At 40.8% G+C, this 19,061-nt stretch overlaps 1 protein-coding gene across 2 annotated transcripts in view; it reads left to right on the top strand.

Annotated features, from left to right (window-relative positions):
- Positions 1 to 18,767, top strand: part of LHFPL2 (LHFPL tetraspan subfamily member 2) — a 153,991-nt gene extending 135,224 nt beyond the window's left edge. For both annotated transcript variants that reach the window (XM_077462593.1, XM_077462594.1), the window contains one exon: positions 11,719 to 18,767. In XM_077462593.1, coding sequence (XP_077318719.1) covers positions 11,719 to 11,975 — 257 coding nt within the window. In that variant the 3' untranslated portion in view covers positions 11,976 to 18,767. The remainder of the gene's footprint in view (positions 1 to 11,718) is intronic.
- The last annotated feature ends 294 nt before the right edge of the window (positions 18,768 to 19,061 follow it).

The following is a 19,061-nucleotide window of genomic DNA, read 5'->3' as shown; positions in this document are numbered from 1 at the left end:
GGAACCATGTGCTGTGGTCTGATGAGACCAAGATAAACTAATTTGGTTCAGATGGTGTCAAGCGTGTGTGGCGGCAACCAGGTGAGGAGTACAAAAACAAGTGCATCTTGCATACAGTCAAGCATGGTGGTGGGAGTGTCATGGTCTGGGGCTGCATGAGTGCTGCCGGCACTGGCTAGCTACAGTTCATTGAGGGAATCATGAATGCCAACAGGTACTGTGACATACTGAAGTGGAGACTGGGCCGCAGGGCTGTATTCCAACATAACCCCAAACACACCACCTAGATGACCACTGCCCTGCTAAAGAAGCTGAGGGTAAAGGTGATGGACTGGCCAAGGATGTCTCCAGACCTAAACCCTATTAAATATCTGTGGGTCATCCGCGAACGAAAGGTGGAGGAGTGCAAGGTCTCTAACTTCAGCTCCATGATGGCATCATGGAGGAGTGGAAGAGGACTCCAGTGGCAACCTGTGAATCTCTGGTGAGCTCCATGTCCAAGAGGGTTAAGGCAGTGCTGGAAAATGGTGGCCACACAAAATATTGACACTTTGGGCCCAATTTGGAAATTTTTCACAGGGGTGTACTCACTTTTGTTGCCAGTGATTTAGACATTAATGGCGCTGTGAGTTATTTTGAGGGGACAGCACATTTACACTGTTATACAAGCTGTACACTCACTACTTTGTAGCAAAGTTTCATTTCTTCAGTGTTGTCACATGAAAAGATATAATACAATATTTACAAAATGTGAGGGGTGTACTCACACTTGTGAGATACTGTAAAAGGCTAAATATAGTGTATTTTCAGTTTCATTTTTAGTTATGTTTTAAAAGTTGTCGGCTGTCCCTCCTGTACACTGAAGCTAGCTGCTGGAGAGATCATGTGACCAGACTGGGCTGCCCCCAGAATAAGGTATAGACCTCATACCTTTCACAGGGTAGATAGAATAGGATTAGAATGGTGGTGGGAGCATAATTTGGTATGGTTAGTATTTGACTGGAGTTCTACTTTAAACGTTTGTCATGTCCCCCTTTCTCTGTTTAAAGAGGAACATCAGCTTACCCCCCTTTGTTTTTTTTTTTCTCCCTCTATACCCCTGCTTGCCTGGTGTGTTGTAGGCACAGTACCAGATCCAGCATTGTCCCACTGACAACTTTCTGTGACCAGATACAGCTCGGTCCCGCACTGCCATCTTACTTGTGATGTAAGCGAGAGGCTCGCTGGCTCTTTCAGGTTCAGCTGGCAGGGCCTCGCGATAAGGTACTGCTAGGCTCGCCCTCCTGTCCTACTAGCTAGATGGTAGACTCGAGGCCTCCTGGGATATGTGACATGCTTATCCCAGTGAGCGCTATGCATATCATTCATCTAGGCAAATGATGTGCACGGAGGAAAATGAAGGAAGAAAAGGTAATGAAGAAAAAGGATCCTAGATTAATTTCTGACCACAAACCTTTGTAGAGCTTGTATGGTCTCTATGCCATTTTGCATGTTAAATGTGCCAGAAAGAAACAAAGTACAGTCCAAGGCAGAAACATTGCTTCCGGTTTCTATGGAATTTATCTGGGAGAATTCCACCCAGATCACATGATCACAGAAATAAACCGTAATTTTTTTTATTTTCAGACAACTTTTAAGTATTTCAACAGCAAAATATGAAAAATCAGTTATATAAGTGGTGTTGGGCTGTTTTTTTTTTTTTTTTGTTTTTTTTGTTTTGTTTTTGTTGTCTTTTTTTATACTTTTTTGCCTTTTCTTCCACGTAAAAAAAAAAAATAATAATAATTTTAGGTTTGGCAGATTTTGCATATGGCACTTTTTAATGAATGTGCCTTACCTGTGAGATTCTAAAGGAAGCTGGAAATCGCTGTAGTAGGCATTACTACTATTACTACTACAGTAATTGCTGCGAGCTTCCGGTTTCCCTGCTGGGCGGCTGCCCTGCTGCATAGAGAACACAGGAGGTTGCTTGCTCAGCACTGTCACAATTCAGGGAACGCTTTGCATTTTCTAAACTAATGCAAAGCATTCACTAATTGGGTGAGGTTAACAGACAGGGCGGTGACTTCCCAATTTCCACTTCTTCCAATCGTAGGACGCTTTGCATTCTTTGAGAAAATGCTAAATATTGTCTGAATGGCATCTGTGAAAATCTAGCTTTTTTGTTTTTTATGTTCAGTAAGGACAGGACACAGAAGGTAGTGGCAATCACTGTGGTAGACACTGTGCTTTCCAGCTTCCATGAGAATCCCACAGGTATGGTACTTTGGACGAAGCTGGACCAATGTAACCAAGTAAAAAATTCTTTACTTAAAGTCCATGTGTCTGCAACTTTGGGTACATTGGATTTTCCCTTTTAGGGTGAAGACTGTGCAGCTACTCTATGAATTCATGCAGAATATGTTCACACTACATAAAAGAATAAAAAAGAAAAAAGAAATCATGGAGCTTCCTTGCAGATCAGCACACATATGGTAGTATTCTGGGGATTTACTATGTTTTTCCTGTCCAGCTTGTCGAAATTGCTTCCACAAACAACACGTAGAAGGTAACTGGAGCCTCCCAGTTGTTCATTGTTTTCCTAAAGGTCATATTTGAGAAGAGCTATTTCACCACTGGAAGTCATCCCAAATCACATCTGGTCTTCTGGAGAGGATTACTAGTGCTGTGTGACTAATAAAGCTCTTTAATGCTGGAACTAATGCTGATATCCACTGTGACTTTTTGTGCTCCTTGGTGAAAGTACAGTTCAATAATTGCTAAGGAGGCCAAACTTTCCCCAGGTGCCGACAGCCCCCGGGATCCCATGTGCATAGTACAAGGAAAACCTAGCTTTGCCCATTTTGGTACCAATGGCGACCAACTGTTTACTTATGTATTCTTATGGTGGTCATACATGCGTTGATTTTATCATCTGAATGATCAAATTGAGTTGATCTGTCAGGGCGGAAAAATGATTAATCTTAGATAGTTTGTTTATGATTTTAATCATGTTTCAATTGATATTATGAAATTGCATGGGGAAAACGGATGCAATTGATGGCTTACAATCGTATCTTCTAATTTATGTTTGATGTTCATGGCTCCTCAAAAACCGGATGAAATTCATCCAGTGTGTGCTTTACCTTTTAAACTAAACAAAAATGTTTGTATGCAAACACTTTAAACGTAATCTGGGTTATCAGACTATCGGTGCAGATATTTTGGCATTCAGATGCCTTCTTGATTGGGTTATAATATCCAGTTTTTGTTTTCTATTCTATTTCAAAACATAGTTAACCAAATGATACATTGCTATTATTTTACTTTTTGTGTAGTATTTGCACAATCCTTTTCAGTCGTCTTTTTGATTTCTGAAGTTATTTTGGCCTCTAAATTCTTAGACACGGATAGTTCATGCAGTCTTATTGTAATCTCATTTTACAGTAATTGAATGTGGCTGATAAACAGTGGTCCTGCATTAGTCTTGAGGGCATTGAACGGGTCAGCACATAATTAATAGTGTAGCCAAGATCAGCTAATTGAAGGTCATGATGTAGATCAGGGTACAGACCACCCTGGTACACGTGCCCTCTTGTTTGAAGGCATCGTTCTTGATTCATTACTCTTGTGTTTACTTAAAAATGATTGTGCTAATGGTGTAACTGCTTGATGAGTTACACTGGGGAAAATTTCATTTTTAAATGTTCTAATTAATTCAAGCCCCTGGTGATCAAGTGTTGACTTTGCAGCTATCCTCAGTTACAGGGCTTGGTGGATTTACTGTTTTTTTTTCTTTTTCTCTTTAAGATATTTTAGTGGCTTATTAGGTAACTTGCAGTTTGAGAAATGTCTTGTTGGGTGAGCCGATAATGGTTGGCCTTCTACCTTGCTAACACATTGTGCATTTAAAGTGTACGTGCCTTAATTTCAGAAACCCCTAACCTAAATTAAAATTAGGTGGCTTGTGGTGCCTGGGGGCACCTTTTAGGTATGCTCAGGAAGCCCCAAATTTCAGAGTGTTCTATTATGTACATCCCGACTGTAAAGCCCAACTCTGGGCAGAAAATTCCCTCCTTCCTACTACCTTCTAGCTGAATGCTGGAATGCAAAAAAAAAGAAAAAACCTCCAAAATACCCTTCTACCCAAACCTGCCGTCTTGTGGCTTCCGGGTTCCAAACTTCAATCCTCTTCTGCTTTGTTCTGATGGGTTCTTTCTTTGGGTGTCCACTGCCTTAATGATGTGAACACTTTATTTTGGCTGCCCAGCAGTGGGGTTCTCAAATTCGAAAGAGAAGTGACCCTGAGAGATAATGAGGGCTTAGTATTATTACTGGTATTTATATAGCATTGTCAATTTATGCAGCGCTTTGCATAACTGGAGTATCTGGAGGAAACCCACACAGGCAGAACATGCAGACTCAAGGCAGATAGTGCCGTGAGACAGAGAGGCTGCAATACCACTCCAGGGGATACAATAGCTGTACTGAAGATCTGGTGCTGGTCCAGTCCTTGAACTGTAAGCCCTTGTACACACACGGATAATCCGACTGTGTGTGGTATGCATCGGACTGATTCCGTCAGAATATCCGTCGGACCCAATTTTCCAACATGTTGGAAATATTTCCCGACCAACTGGGCCGATCAGACATACTCCGATCATGTGTAGAGAATTTTGATCGGACCAAGTGCCACGCATGCTCAGATCAAATTCCTACATGGCTATTGGCTACTAGCCTGAATATAGTGCCATCGTAACGAAATTACGTCATCACGTTCTGAAAGATCGGATTTTTCGCCAACTTTGTCCGACCGTGTGTATGCAACCGTTTCGGACAAAATCCGATGGATTTGGTTGTGGAAATCTCCGACCATGTGTACAGGGGCTAAGACTGTCAAAGTATGTGCAAAAGAGGTGACTGCACTCCAATCTTCAGAAATATAAATGCATTAATTGTAAAAATCCAGGCATATCATCACTAGGACACGATACAACAGAACTATAGCAGCAAGGTTAACATGTTTCACAAACCAATTTGGGGTCACCTCTTTTGCGGTCACCTCTTTTTGTGGTCACCTTCTGCACACACTTAGTGCCGTGGTTGGGATTCGAACCAAGAACCCCAGTGCTGCTAGATGTAGGTGTTAACCACTTAGCCACTGTGCTGCCCATCCCTGCATGCCAGCAGCCCCCACAGCAGGAAACGACAGTGGCAATGGTTCCAGAAAATAGACTTGGGTGAAAATATCTCTCATCGCCATTTAAGCCACACAAAAAAAAATCCCATATGTGATAGGTTAAAGGGGGGTGGGAGGTAATGAGAACATTTTCAGTTTTAACCAGAGCTATATTTTAAGGGACATGAGAAAATATGTAGGCTACCTTTGTCTCTAGAAATTGCCTGGCTGTTCTGTAGGTCCACAGGTTTTCATTTTCTAAGGCACTCACCTGGAACAGATCACTGACTTCACTAATTACATGCTTGGTTCAGGTCATTGACTAAACTTTTGAGGTCAGAGACCGGCAGACAACTTTTTTTTTTTTTTTTTTTTTGGAGGTCAGCAATGGTAGACTCCCTTTTTTCTCTCAATGCTCAAGAGAAAGGGTATGAATGAGCTTCAGAGAAGAAACTGAGGTCAGCATCTGAAGAATAGAACAGATTTGGTTTGACTGTTTCCAGGCTGTTATAGCCATCAGTTGACAACCTTTATTGACCGACTTTAGTTAAGGTGCAAGATCTTCAAATTGGTTCCAAAAGCATGCATCTTACAGTGAACACATATATCTGTTGATCTTTTCAAAACGAAGAATGAACAGCATTTTTAACCTACGATGGGACTACAGAACACGTTCCCTTGTGTTATGTAGAAGCAGGAGTGGTGTACTGTAGTCCCGTTCTAGGGTGCCAGTTCTGTTTCTTCATGAATATGTGCAGTGAGGGTGTTACTGGCAGGACAAGCAGGTTAAAAAAGTTAACATTGTTTGAAACTGAGGAGCTTTAGAAGTTAATAACTATGGTTAATAACTACATTTTACAATGGGAAAACAAATACTGTAGATTAGCAGCTCTTTAATTGATAATACCCGACTTGTCCTGAGAGCATGTACTCTAGCAATGGGTTGTAGTGCACTCTTGTTGTAACACTTCGAGCCTTCAACTCTGCCGGGTGGAATGTTAAACGTGCCCATGCGTCCTTAAAACGTCAGAAGCCAGGACAGGGGTATGTTGTGCTTTTATTGCTTTTTGATTGGGTGCATCTCCTTGTTGCCCAACCAGATGTAGCTCTCTTGCAGTCCTGACACCGAGGGCCTGCTCTTATCCCAGGAGCACCAGAGAACAGAGCACAAAAAGAGCATGGGTTAAGGAAAATAATTTACATATTCATCATGGTCTAGAGAAAATGAGCAGTTAAATGGAGTTCTGGCCTGTAAAAAAAAAAAAAAAAAAAAAATTTAAACTCAGCAGCTATAAATACTGTAGCTGCTGACTTTTAATATAAGGACACTTATCTGTCCAGGTATCCCATGATTTTGGCACCCCTAGCTGATTCCTCAGTCGTCTATGGGTGCAGGTGCGGGCATCTTCACAAAGGGAAACGGGAAGTAAAGCCTTGCCACTTCACAGCCTGTTTCCTACTGCGCATGCATGAGTCGCGCTGTGCTTTCTAAATGGTCCCGCTGTCTTCTGGAACCTGTCTCTCCCAGAAAGTAGCGGGGGGAGGAGGGCCCAGAAATTCTGTAGCTCATCATCTAGCGATCTTAGCAGGAAGTGGAAGCGGGTACCGGCTTTTGACAGGTATCTGTCCCCCCCCCCCAAAAAAGTGCCAAATGTGACGGGGTGTGATCAAGAGGAGCTCCCTTTTTGGGTAGAGCTCCACATTAACTCTTACAATATGGGGGGACCCAGCTATAAGGCTTTATTCGCACCTAGCCGCTTTGAATTGAGTGAAATTGCTGCAATTCTGCCCATGTTTCCAGAATCGCGGCAAAGTGCAGGATGCATTTGCAATGCCATTATTTCTCAATGGCACCCTAAACGCAGTGTGATTGTCGACAAATCACAGCAAAATCGCAGTATGCGGGTTACCCAAAAGAAGTTCCCGAAACTAGGCATGAATGGAGCCTAAGGGTTGTTTTTTTTTTTTTTTTTTTTTTTCAGAGTTCAGCTTTAAATATAAATAGTAAGCATTATTTTTTCAAAATAAATATTGATAAATTCCAAGGGAGCAGAGTTTGTGTTTTCTCTCTCCAGTTGCTGATCCCAGCAGCTGACATTCACACCCAGAACTCTGACATACATTCCTCTTCATGCGGAAGCCTGAGCTCAGACATCGTTTTTCTATTCACTATGAAATTTGACAGATGTGTTTTCAATCTGTATACCCAACTTCCCATGCCTGTGCTCACATGCATAAGCTGTGATTTCCAGAATGAGTAAGACCATTGTAATCCACTGTATATTAACCTGGACAGGGGCCAGGTATTCACTAGTGTGACGGCTCAATGTTGTCTCTTCATCCCCCCAGCAGAGTGTGCCGGCAGAGTGGAGGACTCGGAAAGTGATGCCCCGTAGTACAGACTAGTGTAGAGACGCCTGTCAGGGGAAAGCACTGAAATTAAGAAATTAAACCACATTGCGTAGTTGCAATAAATACAGTCAACATTTTGTTCTGCTTTTAACATGAGGGAGCAGTTGAGAACCTAACACCATAGAAAGTGTCTGTGGCCACCCCTTATATCATATGGATAGATCAAACTTTTGCACTATGGGAGAATTATTATTTTTTTTTCTGATCGAGACCTGCCCAATGTTCCATGCAGGAGCTGCCACAGGAACTAAGATTCAAGTCATTGTATGTGTTGTATGGCAGTTATAGGCATGCATACTCTACTTTATTTATTTTTTTTAAGCTTTAGATTTGCATGCATTTGCAGAGGCCTTGTTAAGCAAAGAATCACGGGTCTAAACATTTTTGTTGACATTTTGGAATCCTTTGTCCAAGCCCTAACAGTTGGTGCCCAACAGTCTCTAATAGTGTTTCCAATGTACTCAGTGGTATCAAACTATGATACTGACGCGCTACCTGCTGCGCTAACGAGGTCGATTTAGTGGTATCAAACTAGATGGTTATTTAATGATCCTTCAATCGATTCTGTACCCTCCACATAATTGTAAATCTCGGTTAGACCGTAGTTAAGGTCTCCTCCCTTTCCATCTCCACCTTCCAATTTTTAACTGACCGCGGTCAATCCTGGTGCTCACTAACTTTTTTTTTTTTTTTTTTTTTTTTTTTTTTTTAAGAACTGTATATTTTCCTTTTCAATTCTTTCTTCAGCCAAATCTTGTGTCTGCTGACATTGTTAAATGCGTTCTCGCCTAAAATATAAAAAAAAAAAAAAAAAAAAAAAAAAAAAAAAAGCTTTAGATAGACTTACGAGGAGTAAATGTTTGTACAAGCTTTTGTTTATGCCCATGAATTTGTTGGGAAGATTTAATCTTGCTTCCTGTGACAGGACAAGAGATAAGAATGGTTTCCACCAAGACAGGCAGAAAAATAACCAACAGTTGTAATGTGACAGAAGCTCTAATCTTTCCCCATATATTATTAAATGTTAGAGGAAGTAAACCCTAATAGGTTTTACTTCCTCTCTTGTTCCCTGTAAAGTAAAAGCATAATGAGCTAGTATGCATCACATACTAGTGCCTATTATGTGGCACTTACCTGCAAACGAAGGCCACACTGTCCCTGTTGGTGGTAGCATCTATCTTTGCCCCTCTTCCTTCCAGGGCCATGGACTTCGGCTCTGTGACTGGGCGGAGCCGCGTGACGTCACTCCTGTGCATTCGTGCCAGAGCCACCAGTCACGGACCTCGCTCGGGAAGAAACGGCACAGAGGACCGTTTCTTCACAGCATATGCACCGATGACATTGACACACTACAAAGTAAATATCTCCTAAACGGCGTACGTTTAGGAGATATTTACAGTACCTATAGGTAAGCCTTATTCTAGACTTACCCATAGGTACAAGTTCTAAAAAGGGGCGTTTACAACAACATTAAACCTTTAAGAAAATTACAATAAATGTATATATTTTTGCAGGAAAAATTTTTCCCACAAGAGTCTGCAAAGCATTGCACCTATGATCAGTGGATTGCGGGTGAAATATCAGGCTCCTGCACACTCTCCCTCCCGCTTTCTACCTATACCTCTGTATGGGCTTTCAGTTAGAGAGCTGGAGGAAGTGTCAATAGAAAAATGCCACTTTTGAATCGCTTGCATGATAATCTGATCATTAGTACACAGCTTTCATGACACAATCACGACAGTTCATGCGCAGTAATCCGAAGGGACAAACGCGAAAATCTTTCTTGTACGACACCGTGCAGTTTTTCGTTTTTAATCAGCACAGTATTTGTCTGCAAAAATTGGAAGACCAAGACCATGCATGCTTGGAAACAAAAGAATACATTACAATACAGGACATTACATCACTTCCAAAGTTGCATTCTGTGGTACGAGAAGTTTGGTTGTGTGCAGCAACCCTCCACAGCCCGCCCAATACTTACCTGCGGTCCATCTAGATCCAGCGACGTTGCATGAGAGACTCAGCTATCCAGGACACCTTCCCCACCCCCATTGGCTGAGACAGCAGCACGGTGTCATTGGCTCCCGCTGCTGTCAAAGTCAATGCATCAATGAGGAGAGAAAGGGGACGGGTCGGTCCACAGCTCCATGTCTGAATGGACACACAGAGCTGTGAATAATTGACATGGCACTGCTGGCAGACTGTGGGGGAGAGGAACTCCTGCCCTCTGTCACAGGTGATGGGGCTTTGGGGGTGGTGTAAGGGTGCTTAGCAAGAACACGTTACTCCCTAAATACTAATGTAACATGTTACTACTGTTGAACTTGGCCTTTAAACAAATGCTTGTTGAAGTCTGTGTCTCCACTGGAGATTTTTCCCAATAGCAAATGAGGGGAACTCTATCCAATGGGGTCAATGAAAAACGTAAAATCCTGATAGTGGTTTTATCCCTACCCCTATCCAAAAGTATTGGGTAAAATCGGGCTTTAACTGTGTTTTTAACTTTTTTTTTATTTTTTTTTTTTTATTTTTTTTTTTTTTTGTTCTCCCTGATTTCATCATTCAGAGAGATATTTTATGATATTTAAACTGTGTCTCACTGCTTAGAATGGCTGTTTTCTAAGGCACTGCTAAAACAAATCAAGTTACAATGGGGAAATTTGTGTCCTAATGCCCCACCTTATCTTCAGTTATGTTGAAATAGGGAGAGGAGAGGAACTAAAGCTGATCTCTATTCAGATGAACACCACTTTATCCCATTAATTTCTTATAGAAATAATGTGAAATCTTTTTTGTTTACACTTCAGCTGTCAGCAATGGTACAAAGCATTGAAAAGTTATTTTACAAATTAAATGCATTTATTTTTAATTTTGCGTTTTTTTTTTCTTTTTTATGTGAATTGTAAATATATGTTAAAGGTGTAAAAATACACAGGTGAACAAAAAAACAAAAAAAAAGTTTAATTATCAATAGTTTATAAAATAGAAGTAAAAATAAAAATCAGCAGGAAGATACCAATTAAAGTGGGAAGGAGAATAAGGAGTTAATGAGGCTAATTAGCATAAATTAAGGGTTAGCAAGGGGTTAAACAGGAACAATTTAACCACTTGCTAACTGCCTTCCACATATATACTGTGGCAAGGCGGCTCGGCTGCGCAAGCCGACATACCGGTAATGCGGGCGCCCGTCACGCGCCACGGGAGCTCGCCCATGGGTCCGGTGGACTCTGTCCACTGACCATCTGTGATCGCAGTGGAGAGTAAACAAGGCAGATGCCCATTCTGACAGGGGAGGAGAGAGAGATCAGCTGTTCCTAGTGATCAGGAACAGCAATCTCTCTCTACTCCCAGTCAGTCCACTCCCCCCACAGAAGTGGTTAACAAAATCCCCCAAACATTTTTTACTTGACAAGGTTGCTTAAACTGACTTAATTTGCAGACTGAAGTTCATCCCTTTTTTGATCTGTAAATGATTAAACAGAACAATACAATGTTTCTTTTATCTTTCTCGTTCAGCTGCTATGTTGTTGAAAAACATTTCTGGCTGCCTTTTATTTATTTTATTTTTTTTGACAGCTGTGAGCAGGGAACTGCTCTGCACTTCTACATGAATTGTGCAAATGCTGGATTAAGATCGTGGGGGGATCCATTCGCGATCACGATATTTTAACGTGCAGCTCTGCTTTGTATGTGTATTAAAACCATAGGGACAAAAAAAAATGTAAAAATACTCTGCTGCAGCCGTGACTTTGCAAAACGGATATTACCTTTTAATTACCTAAAAATAATCGCATCATCACTGTGCTGTATATACAGTATACTTGGCAGAACTGTGGTGGGACCTAGAACTTCCACCAAGTACAAGCTTGCTGTAGGAAGGGAGTGGAGACAAGACCAGTCACCCTGCACAAGAGAGAATAGCAGTGACTAGTCTTTATTACAGGAAGCCCCTGCAAAAGTAAATGTTTTATGCTGGAATACTCACAGATCTGAAAGAAAAGATTTACGTAAAATGCACATGGCTCTTATATTTAGACATATTTGCTTAGTTCAGATGTGACTGTTCAACTGTCTGACTGATTTGACAATTTGTAATGCATCAGAACCCTTTTAGTAACCCTATTTATTTATTTTTTCCTGTTTTTCAGGTCTCTTCCTTATACTTGGCCTAATTCTGTACCCTGCTGGTTGGGGTTCCCAGAAGGTTGTTGGTTACTGTGGACATTATGCCTCAGCGTACAAGCTTGGAGAATGCTCTTTGGGCTGGGCTTTCTACACCGCCATTGGAGGAACCGTCCTCACCTTCATCTGTGCCGTCTTCTCTGCACAGGCTGAAATCGCCACCTCCAGTGATAAGGTTCAGGAAGAAATAGAAGAAGGAAAAAACCTCATCTGCTTACTTTAACGAGCAGTGATGTACTGACCCTGCAAAGACTTAAAAAAAAGGGATCAACTTGTTTACATGGCCCACAGTGCACATTCGTGGACTAATAATGTTCATAACGCCATGCTGCCTTTTCTGTGTGAGAAGATCTTTAGTGGGACCTAAAGACAAGATGGTGATGCACAACACACAAAGTGCATCCATATTGACCTGTGTGCAGAACTTGCCTATTAGAAGTATTCCCAGTTCTACAAGTCACTTTAAAATGGATTTCTCTTCCCATAGCATAAGGACAGCAATGTATTTCCGTCTGTTTTGTCCACTTTTTAATTTCTTATGTGTGCTATGTATGTGAGTGTTTGTGTGAATTTTTAATTTCCTGTAGCCACTGCAGATCTCTGCATACCACTACTATTGATCGAACGTGTCAGGTAACTGGAAATTCTGTGCTTCTGTTCTCTCATGTGGTTCATTATGTGGTGCCAATGAATGTCTAGAAATTTTAGGTTTGGAAAGAACCACTGCAGTAAATATGGAAGGAATCACTTGCACACGGTCATTCTGACAGGGCCTTAGCCAGGTGTATTTAGTGCATAATAGATTGCTTCCACTGTGATATACTCAAGATGCCAACGTGCAAGCAAATAACCTCATTCCATAAGAGAGCCAAAGAGGCCGTTTGTGCCTTTTTAAAGTGTACCTGTTTGCTACATACAGATAATACCCCTTTTCTGTGCTGAGATTTCAGCTTCTCTCCACATAAGTAGGCCCATTTAATACATTTTGGAATAAAAATCACCTGTGTGGCTGATAACAAGCAATCTGCTTTTCTGTTTTATAGAATTAGGCACAAATATTCTGGCTGCAGTTGGCAACATAGACTCCTCTTCGGTTAAATACAAAAAAATTGAATTTTATGTCGAGACTATTAAATTGAACCTGTAATTAATTTCAGACTTTTGAAAGTGAAGTCCTACCTAAGCACAAATACCACAAGATACCTGATATCTTTATTAGCCAGTAGAATGTATTTTTGCGCTTCTCCGATTTATTTAAAAGTTTATGTAACATTGTGGCTAAAACCTGCAAACTGCCATTCTGTTGTCCAATAAGATTGCCTCAGTGGCTAGTAAGGGTTTGTTTTTTTGGGGTTTTATTGGGTAGGGCATGACAGCTGATGGAGCTTACCCATGAAGTCAGACCTTGGGGCACAAAAACATTTGGCTAACATAGGGAAATGCACACAACTTGTATTTTTTGCCATTTAGGCAGATTTTTACTTTTACATTTTTAAATTGAAAAAATATAGGTTGACTTTAGTGGATTTTCTAGTTTTTTTACGGTATATTGATTCAGTGGACTAAATAGCAACCTAAATTACAGTTGGCACACTTCACTCCTTTTATACCCTATTAGTGCAAATACATTTAACTGTAATGTACATTAACAAGATGGTTAATCAGCCTATGATAACTTTGACTTGCTGAGGAAGGTACAGTCTGTAGCAGCCATTCTCACCCAGGGTTCTATAAAAACCTAGGGATCCTCAAGAAATGGGGTGCTCTTGAGAAATAAGCGGTGATGAGTTGACTTCCCCGCCTGATGGTGCCTGTATTGTTATGAGCCCACTATCACTGGGCATTGGCAGTGGCATAGGACCAGTGGATTCTCTGCTCTTTTCTCTCATATAAGTAGCACCTGAAACAAAATATAATTTTAGCTGTCTAAGGGTGGCATTTTTCACAATGACTGCCAATGTAAGGAGGCATTATTCTTCCAAAATCTAACTGATGATATATCTGTGAGCTGTGGATGTATTCCTTTTGGTGGGGGTTCCCCAAAGTATGAATTTATTTCCAGGGTTTTTCAGTGGTAAAAAAAAGTTGAAAAAGGCTGGTCTATAGTTTTCTGTGAATTCTAGCCGTTTGTACCATGATTAGATAGTTTATCAGAGAATTCTGTATGATCACCATAAGAAAGGCACTTGGCCAGGGTCATAAACTTTTTTTTTTTAAAGCCATTAGCTTGCAAACAGTGCAGCTACTTGCCATCACCTACATGTGTTTCCAGCATATGAGCCGGTAAAGCTGCTGGTAGTGTGGGTGGGAATCCAGTGGGAAGAGGCTATTGCTTTATATTTATTGGCTTGTCCTCCTCCATTTTCATCAGCAAGACATATATCACATATGCATTGGCTCCGGTGGCAGATACAGTTTGAGGAGTCCAAGTGGTGCACAGAGGACAAGTATAGATGCTGCAGTAACAGAGTGCCACCCTCTTCCTTATTCATTCAGCTTGCATGGTCTGCTGACCCACCTCTTGCTTTAACATAATAGGTGGCACTGTCTTGGGGGTACACTGGTTCTGGTTCTTATCGGATGCTGTGGTAAATTAAGATTTAACATTCAAGCATGCAAAGACACAACTGAATGTATATAAAAATATAAGCTTTGGCAATGGCACAATGTGGACACTTGAGGGGGAGGGGGGGGGGGCCACAGTAATGCAACGATGTTTGCTCCCGGGGTCTTTTAAAAGCACAAATTGTGCTTATTTATGTCATTCTGGACCAAATATTTGGTGCTCAGTATTTACAGCAGTTCTGTTCTTCCCACTTCACTTTAATGAGCAGAGTGCTAGGGGGTTTATATATAATGCCTTTGTGGGTGTTGTTTTTTCTTTTTAGACCTGGTAATTGTAAAATGTAATTCCAATCTTTCCATGTTCTTAGACTCTGTCATTGAAGTGAATAGTGATCTTTTGTCTGGCACAATGGTTTCCTGGAGGTAGTCATTAAGACTGTCAGTATTATCCTTTTGTACAGATAAAAGATCACAATCATATGATTATTATTGAATATCTGAGAAGGGGGTAGAGAAAAACAGGGCCTCTACTACTTTCTCAGTTTTTGCCCAGCAGCAGTGGGCGGTCCGGGTCATCCACTGGAGAATATGAGAATCTTCTACGATGCTTTGTACACATGAGATGCAGCAAGGATGCCTGCCTCTGATCTATGACATCACTGCGTCTTGATTGCAGTCTGGTTTTCAGTCCAGTTCAGCGGTTGTTTAAAATGTATGTCAAGGCAAAATAACATGCACATTTCCCCAAGTAATATTAATTAACCAGTTGTCCTTTTGCTAAACTGCTCAGCCGCTAGCACTCTCAGAACTCTACAACATTAAAGTAACTAAAGGCAAAGCTGTTTTCTAGTTTCGGATGGAGTGGAGATGGATTAGAACACCTGTCAGTTTTTATTGCTGTCTGTGTCCCCCTTAGGGAGATTTGGCCTTTTTATTGTTTCTATTTACCATTTTCTTTGAAAGTGAACGTAAAAGAAAATAACAAATTTTGTGCTGTCCCCAGAAAAGTGATAGAGGGCAAATCCATCCTCTTCCTTCCTGTTTTTGCTATGGTACAGGAAGTGAAGAAAAATCTCCCCAATGGCATAAAAATAATCTGACAGGGATTATGACCTTCCCTTAAGTCCCGTACACATGGGCAAAATGTCATTTGCTGGTACAAAAAATTCCAGGCAACATTCTGCCCATGTATATGCCCATCTGTTGGACAGAAGCCGGCCGTGCCTGCTGGAAAACCAGTAGCCGATTGGAGTGTTCTGGTGGGGGCTATCCCCTTGTCAGAACACAACAGATCAGCAGGGTTAGTACAGCTTATTTTTTGTGCAACCCTGTGTGGTGTACCAGGCTTTACGCTTTCCAAAATTAAAAAAAGTTTTTCTGATATTTTTCCTTTAGGCTAATCACGCTGGGGTCAAAGATCAGAATTGAGTTAAAACGGGAAGTGTGCTATGGACACAAGACCATTCTGGAATTTCTGACAAGATTATCAGGTTTTTTGGACTTGCCAAATGGATATAACAAAATGCTTCCAATGGTTTATTTAACAGACCATTTGGTGAATAAATAAAAAACACCCCATTCTTCGTTTTCACATATTGCCTAACCTCCTGCATGTAGCAGTGCACATTGGCTTTGTGTCACTCATTAAATACGTTTACAGTTTTGTATTGCCATAAATGTTGGTGTCCTGTGATGACAACATAGTGTGCAGCGCTTGCTTTGACCAGCAATTCATCAGTGATTCCTAAGCCTACCAAGCATGGTTTAAAACTGGCCCGGTTCAGCAAGAACTGGCCAAATTTTCGATCCATGTAGGGACAAGATGGTTTTTACTGAATATTCAGTGCCACTTATTGTATTGTGATGTTATAGAAGGCTCTCCTCGGTCAGAATACAATACCACAGAAGGAAAGATTCCCTCATAAACCTAGAATGTTGTGGATGTAGAGGAGGAAATCAGCTAATTTATTTTTATTTCTTGTCCAACTAGCTGGTTAAAAGAAAAAGTGTCTATGGCAGGGGTCTCAAACTGGCAGCCCTCCAGCTGTTGCAAAACTACAAGTCCCATCATGCCTCTGCCTGAGGGAGTCAGGCTTGTAACTGTCAGCCTTGCAATGGTTCATGGGACTTGTAGTTTTGTAACAGCTGGTGGGCCACTAGTTTGAGACCCCTGGTCTATGGCCAGCCTTGGCTCCACATTGACCTGCCATGTGGATATATTGAGCCCATCATCCTTCTTGTGTGCACACTGCATAGGCATTTCTCACCATGGACCTTTTCAAAGGTGGATTTGTGGCCAATACCATTAGTTTCACAGATCACAAATTCTGAACGAATAATGAACTGATTGATAATCATAGGTAAATATGTAGTTAGAGACAATTACTCCACTTTTCATACATGAGACCTTTTGCCTGTTCTCCATGAGAAATAGAGTGAAGGAAAGAGGTCCGATATTCTTGCCTGCACAGCAGAGTTGCTATTCGTATTTATTAGCAGGGGTATACCTTATTTTCACTGAAATGTTATGCTCTTGACCCATTTACTTCCGCCTCCAATCTCGAAATAAAGTATGCATAAGCTGTGGAGTCTCAGGGCTTGTCTCCACTTTTGACTGAGCTGAACCACATAGAAACATGAGAAATATTCTGCACAATTTTAGGGAACATATAATGGTTTTGTACATATTTTATTTATTATGATCAGGACTAAATTGTTTCTAAATTTCTTTTTAGTTGGGCAAATCTAAAATCTTGCACATTAATATTTTGCATTCCTTTCTAGAGCCAGCAAGTTGAACTTTAGGCTCATTTTCACATATTTACAGGCTCTCATTAGAGCTTGTGTTGAAAAATTAGTATTTCAAACTGCAATTTACACACACAACCAGATGACTTCCTCTTTTAGATGACTCAGCCCAAAGTTTTAGTGTAAAAGAGTGTTGGATCAGGCAACCATTGCTGTGCAGTCTTTTAGCTAACCCATAGTGCTTAGGGAATCCTATGTCAGTTTGTAATACAAAGGAGTGTGTATGTGGTATGGTATGAAAAATGCTAAAATAAAATTGAACTAAAACCTTTAAAATGCAATAGTGCAAATGTAGAATACAGAAGCGCAGACCCTAATGCAGTTCTTATCTGTAGAGTTTTCCCTCGCCCACGGACCAATGGAAGCAGCAAGATCTGAGCACTGTCTATTACCATGTTTTTGAAGTGACTTTTCTGGACAATTTGCAAGGAGTGTTTGAGCCAGTGTGACTTTAGCAAAACTCTGCAATTTATCTAGTTTGTCAATAGTGCAAATGCGAGCTTGCAAACCTATAATTCGGCTCATTCCTAATCCTTGTGTAGATGTCTTCATAGTCTGCTTCCCTAGGCCTTATGCTGCTAATATGTCAGTTTCCTGGCAATGTTAACAATTTTCAACCAGCTTTGGTGGAGTCTTTTTGCAGTTGAAACGAATATTGTTTAAAATAGTCGCTTGTGTGGTTAGCAATTCTGAGATTGAGTAAGCACTCCATTTAATGTTTAAAGCCCCATGGAAACCCTGCTGTACAGTCTGGTAGCCCATTACCATTCTGATGCACGATCATTGCTCTAGAAGTACTAGGATGTGAAAGCTGATCTGATTTCTTAGATCTCTTCTGATTTCATTCTCTTCCAATATGTCCTGCAGGAATTCACTGTATGTCATCTTTGAGCACAATTCAAAATCAAAGCACAAATCTGAAATCTAACCATCATTCAGGAAACAGCCTTTTGTTGTACTTGGATCGTGATTAAACTGTATTATTTACACTCATTCCTAGAGGGTAGCGAAGGGCAAACAAAATCACGTTTAGGTCTTTTTTTTTTTTTTTTTTTTGAGGTTATGGATAGTCTTTGATCTGTGTACACATTTCATGTTATGTCTTATGTGCCATATCCTGTTCATGCAATTCAGAAGACGTGTCTGAAAAGGACTATAGGACAAATGTACCAATCTGTGTAAAATAAAGTGCAATACCCTAAATAACTTTTATTATGAAGTGGTGTGCTATAAAATGTTTGTCCACACACACTAGAGGCTATCTTTCATGTTAGACCTCATTCACATGGGTGGCTGTGTCTGTGCAGCCGCTGCATTCCCATATTACATGCAGCACCTTGCAGCTCCAGCCGCTTAAAGACACGGCCCATCCACAGACTATGGGTTTAAGTGCAGGGTGCAGTTGGCAACATGCCTGGCTAATAGAAGTTTCTAATTTGTGGTATAACATGCCTTCTATGTGTGTCCGCACAGGGTAACCTAACCTTTAACATTCTCGGAGAAGTAAAATGTGTTTGAACCTTTGTAAATAATCTGTTTTATGAAAGTCACAAATAAAATATGCTTTGATACTGTGAGCTCGGAGTCCTTTGTGAATAAGGACAATCACAATCCTATTAATAAAGTGTTTTTTGTGTGATTATATTCAGTGTTCTTTATTCATCTCGGTACTTGTATTGCGCTTTCAATTTACGCAGTGCTTTACATATATATTGTACATTCACATCAGTCCCTGCCCCAAAGAGCTTACAATCCAAGGTCCCTAACTCATATTCATACATACACCTACTAGGGCCAATTTACACAGGAACCAATTAGCCTGTCTTTGTAGTGTGGGAGGAAACCTATGCAGACACAGGGAGAAAATGCAAACTCCAGGCAGGTAGTGTCATGGTTGGAATTGGAACCAACGATCCTTTTGCTGCTAGGTGGAAGT

The sequence above is a fragment of the Lithobates pipiens genome, unplaced genomic scaffold (genome assembly GCF_037356315.1).
Source record: "Lithobates pipiens isolate NorthernLeopardFrog02 unplaced genomic scaffold, aLitPip1_a1.2 Scaffold_3, whole genome shotgun sequence".
Taxonomy (NCBI): Eukaryota; Metazoa; Chordata; class Amphibia; order Anura; family Ranidae; genus Lithobates; species Lithobates pipiens.
This window is presented reverse-complemented; position numbering and strand designations above follow the sequence as displayed.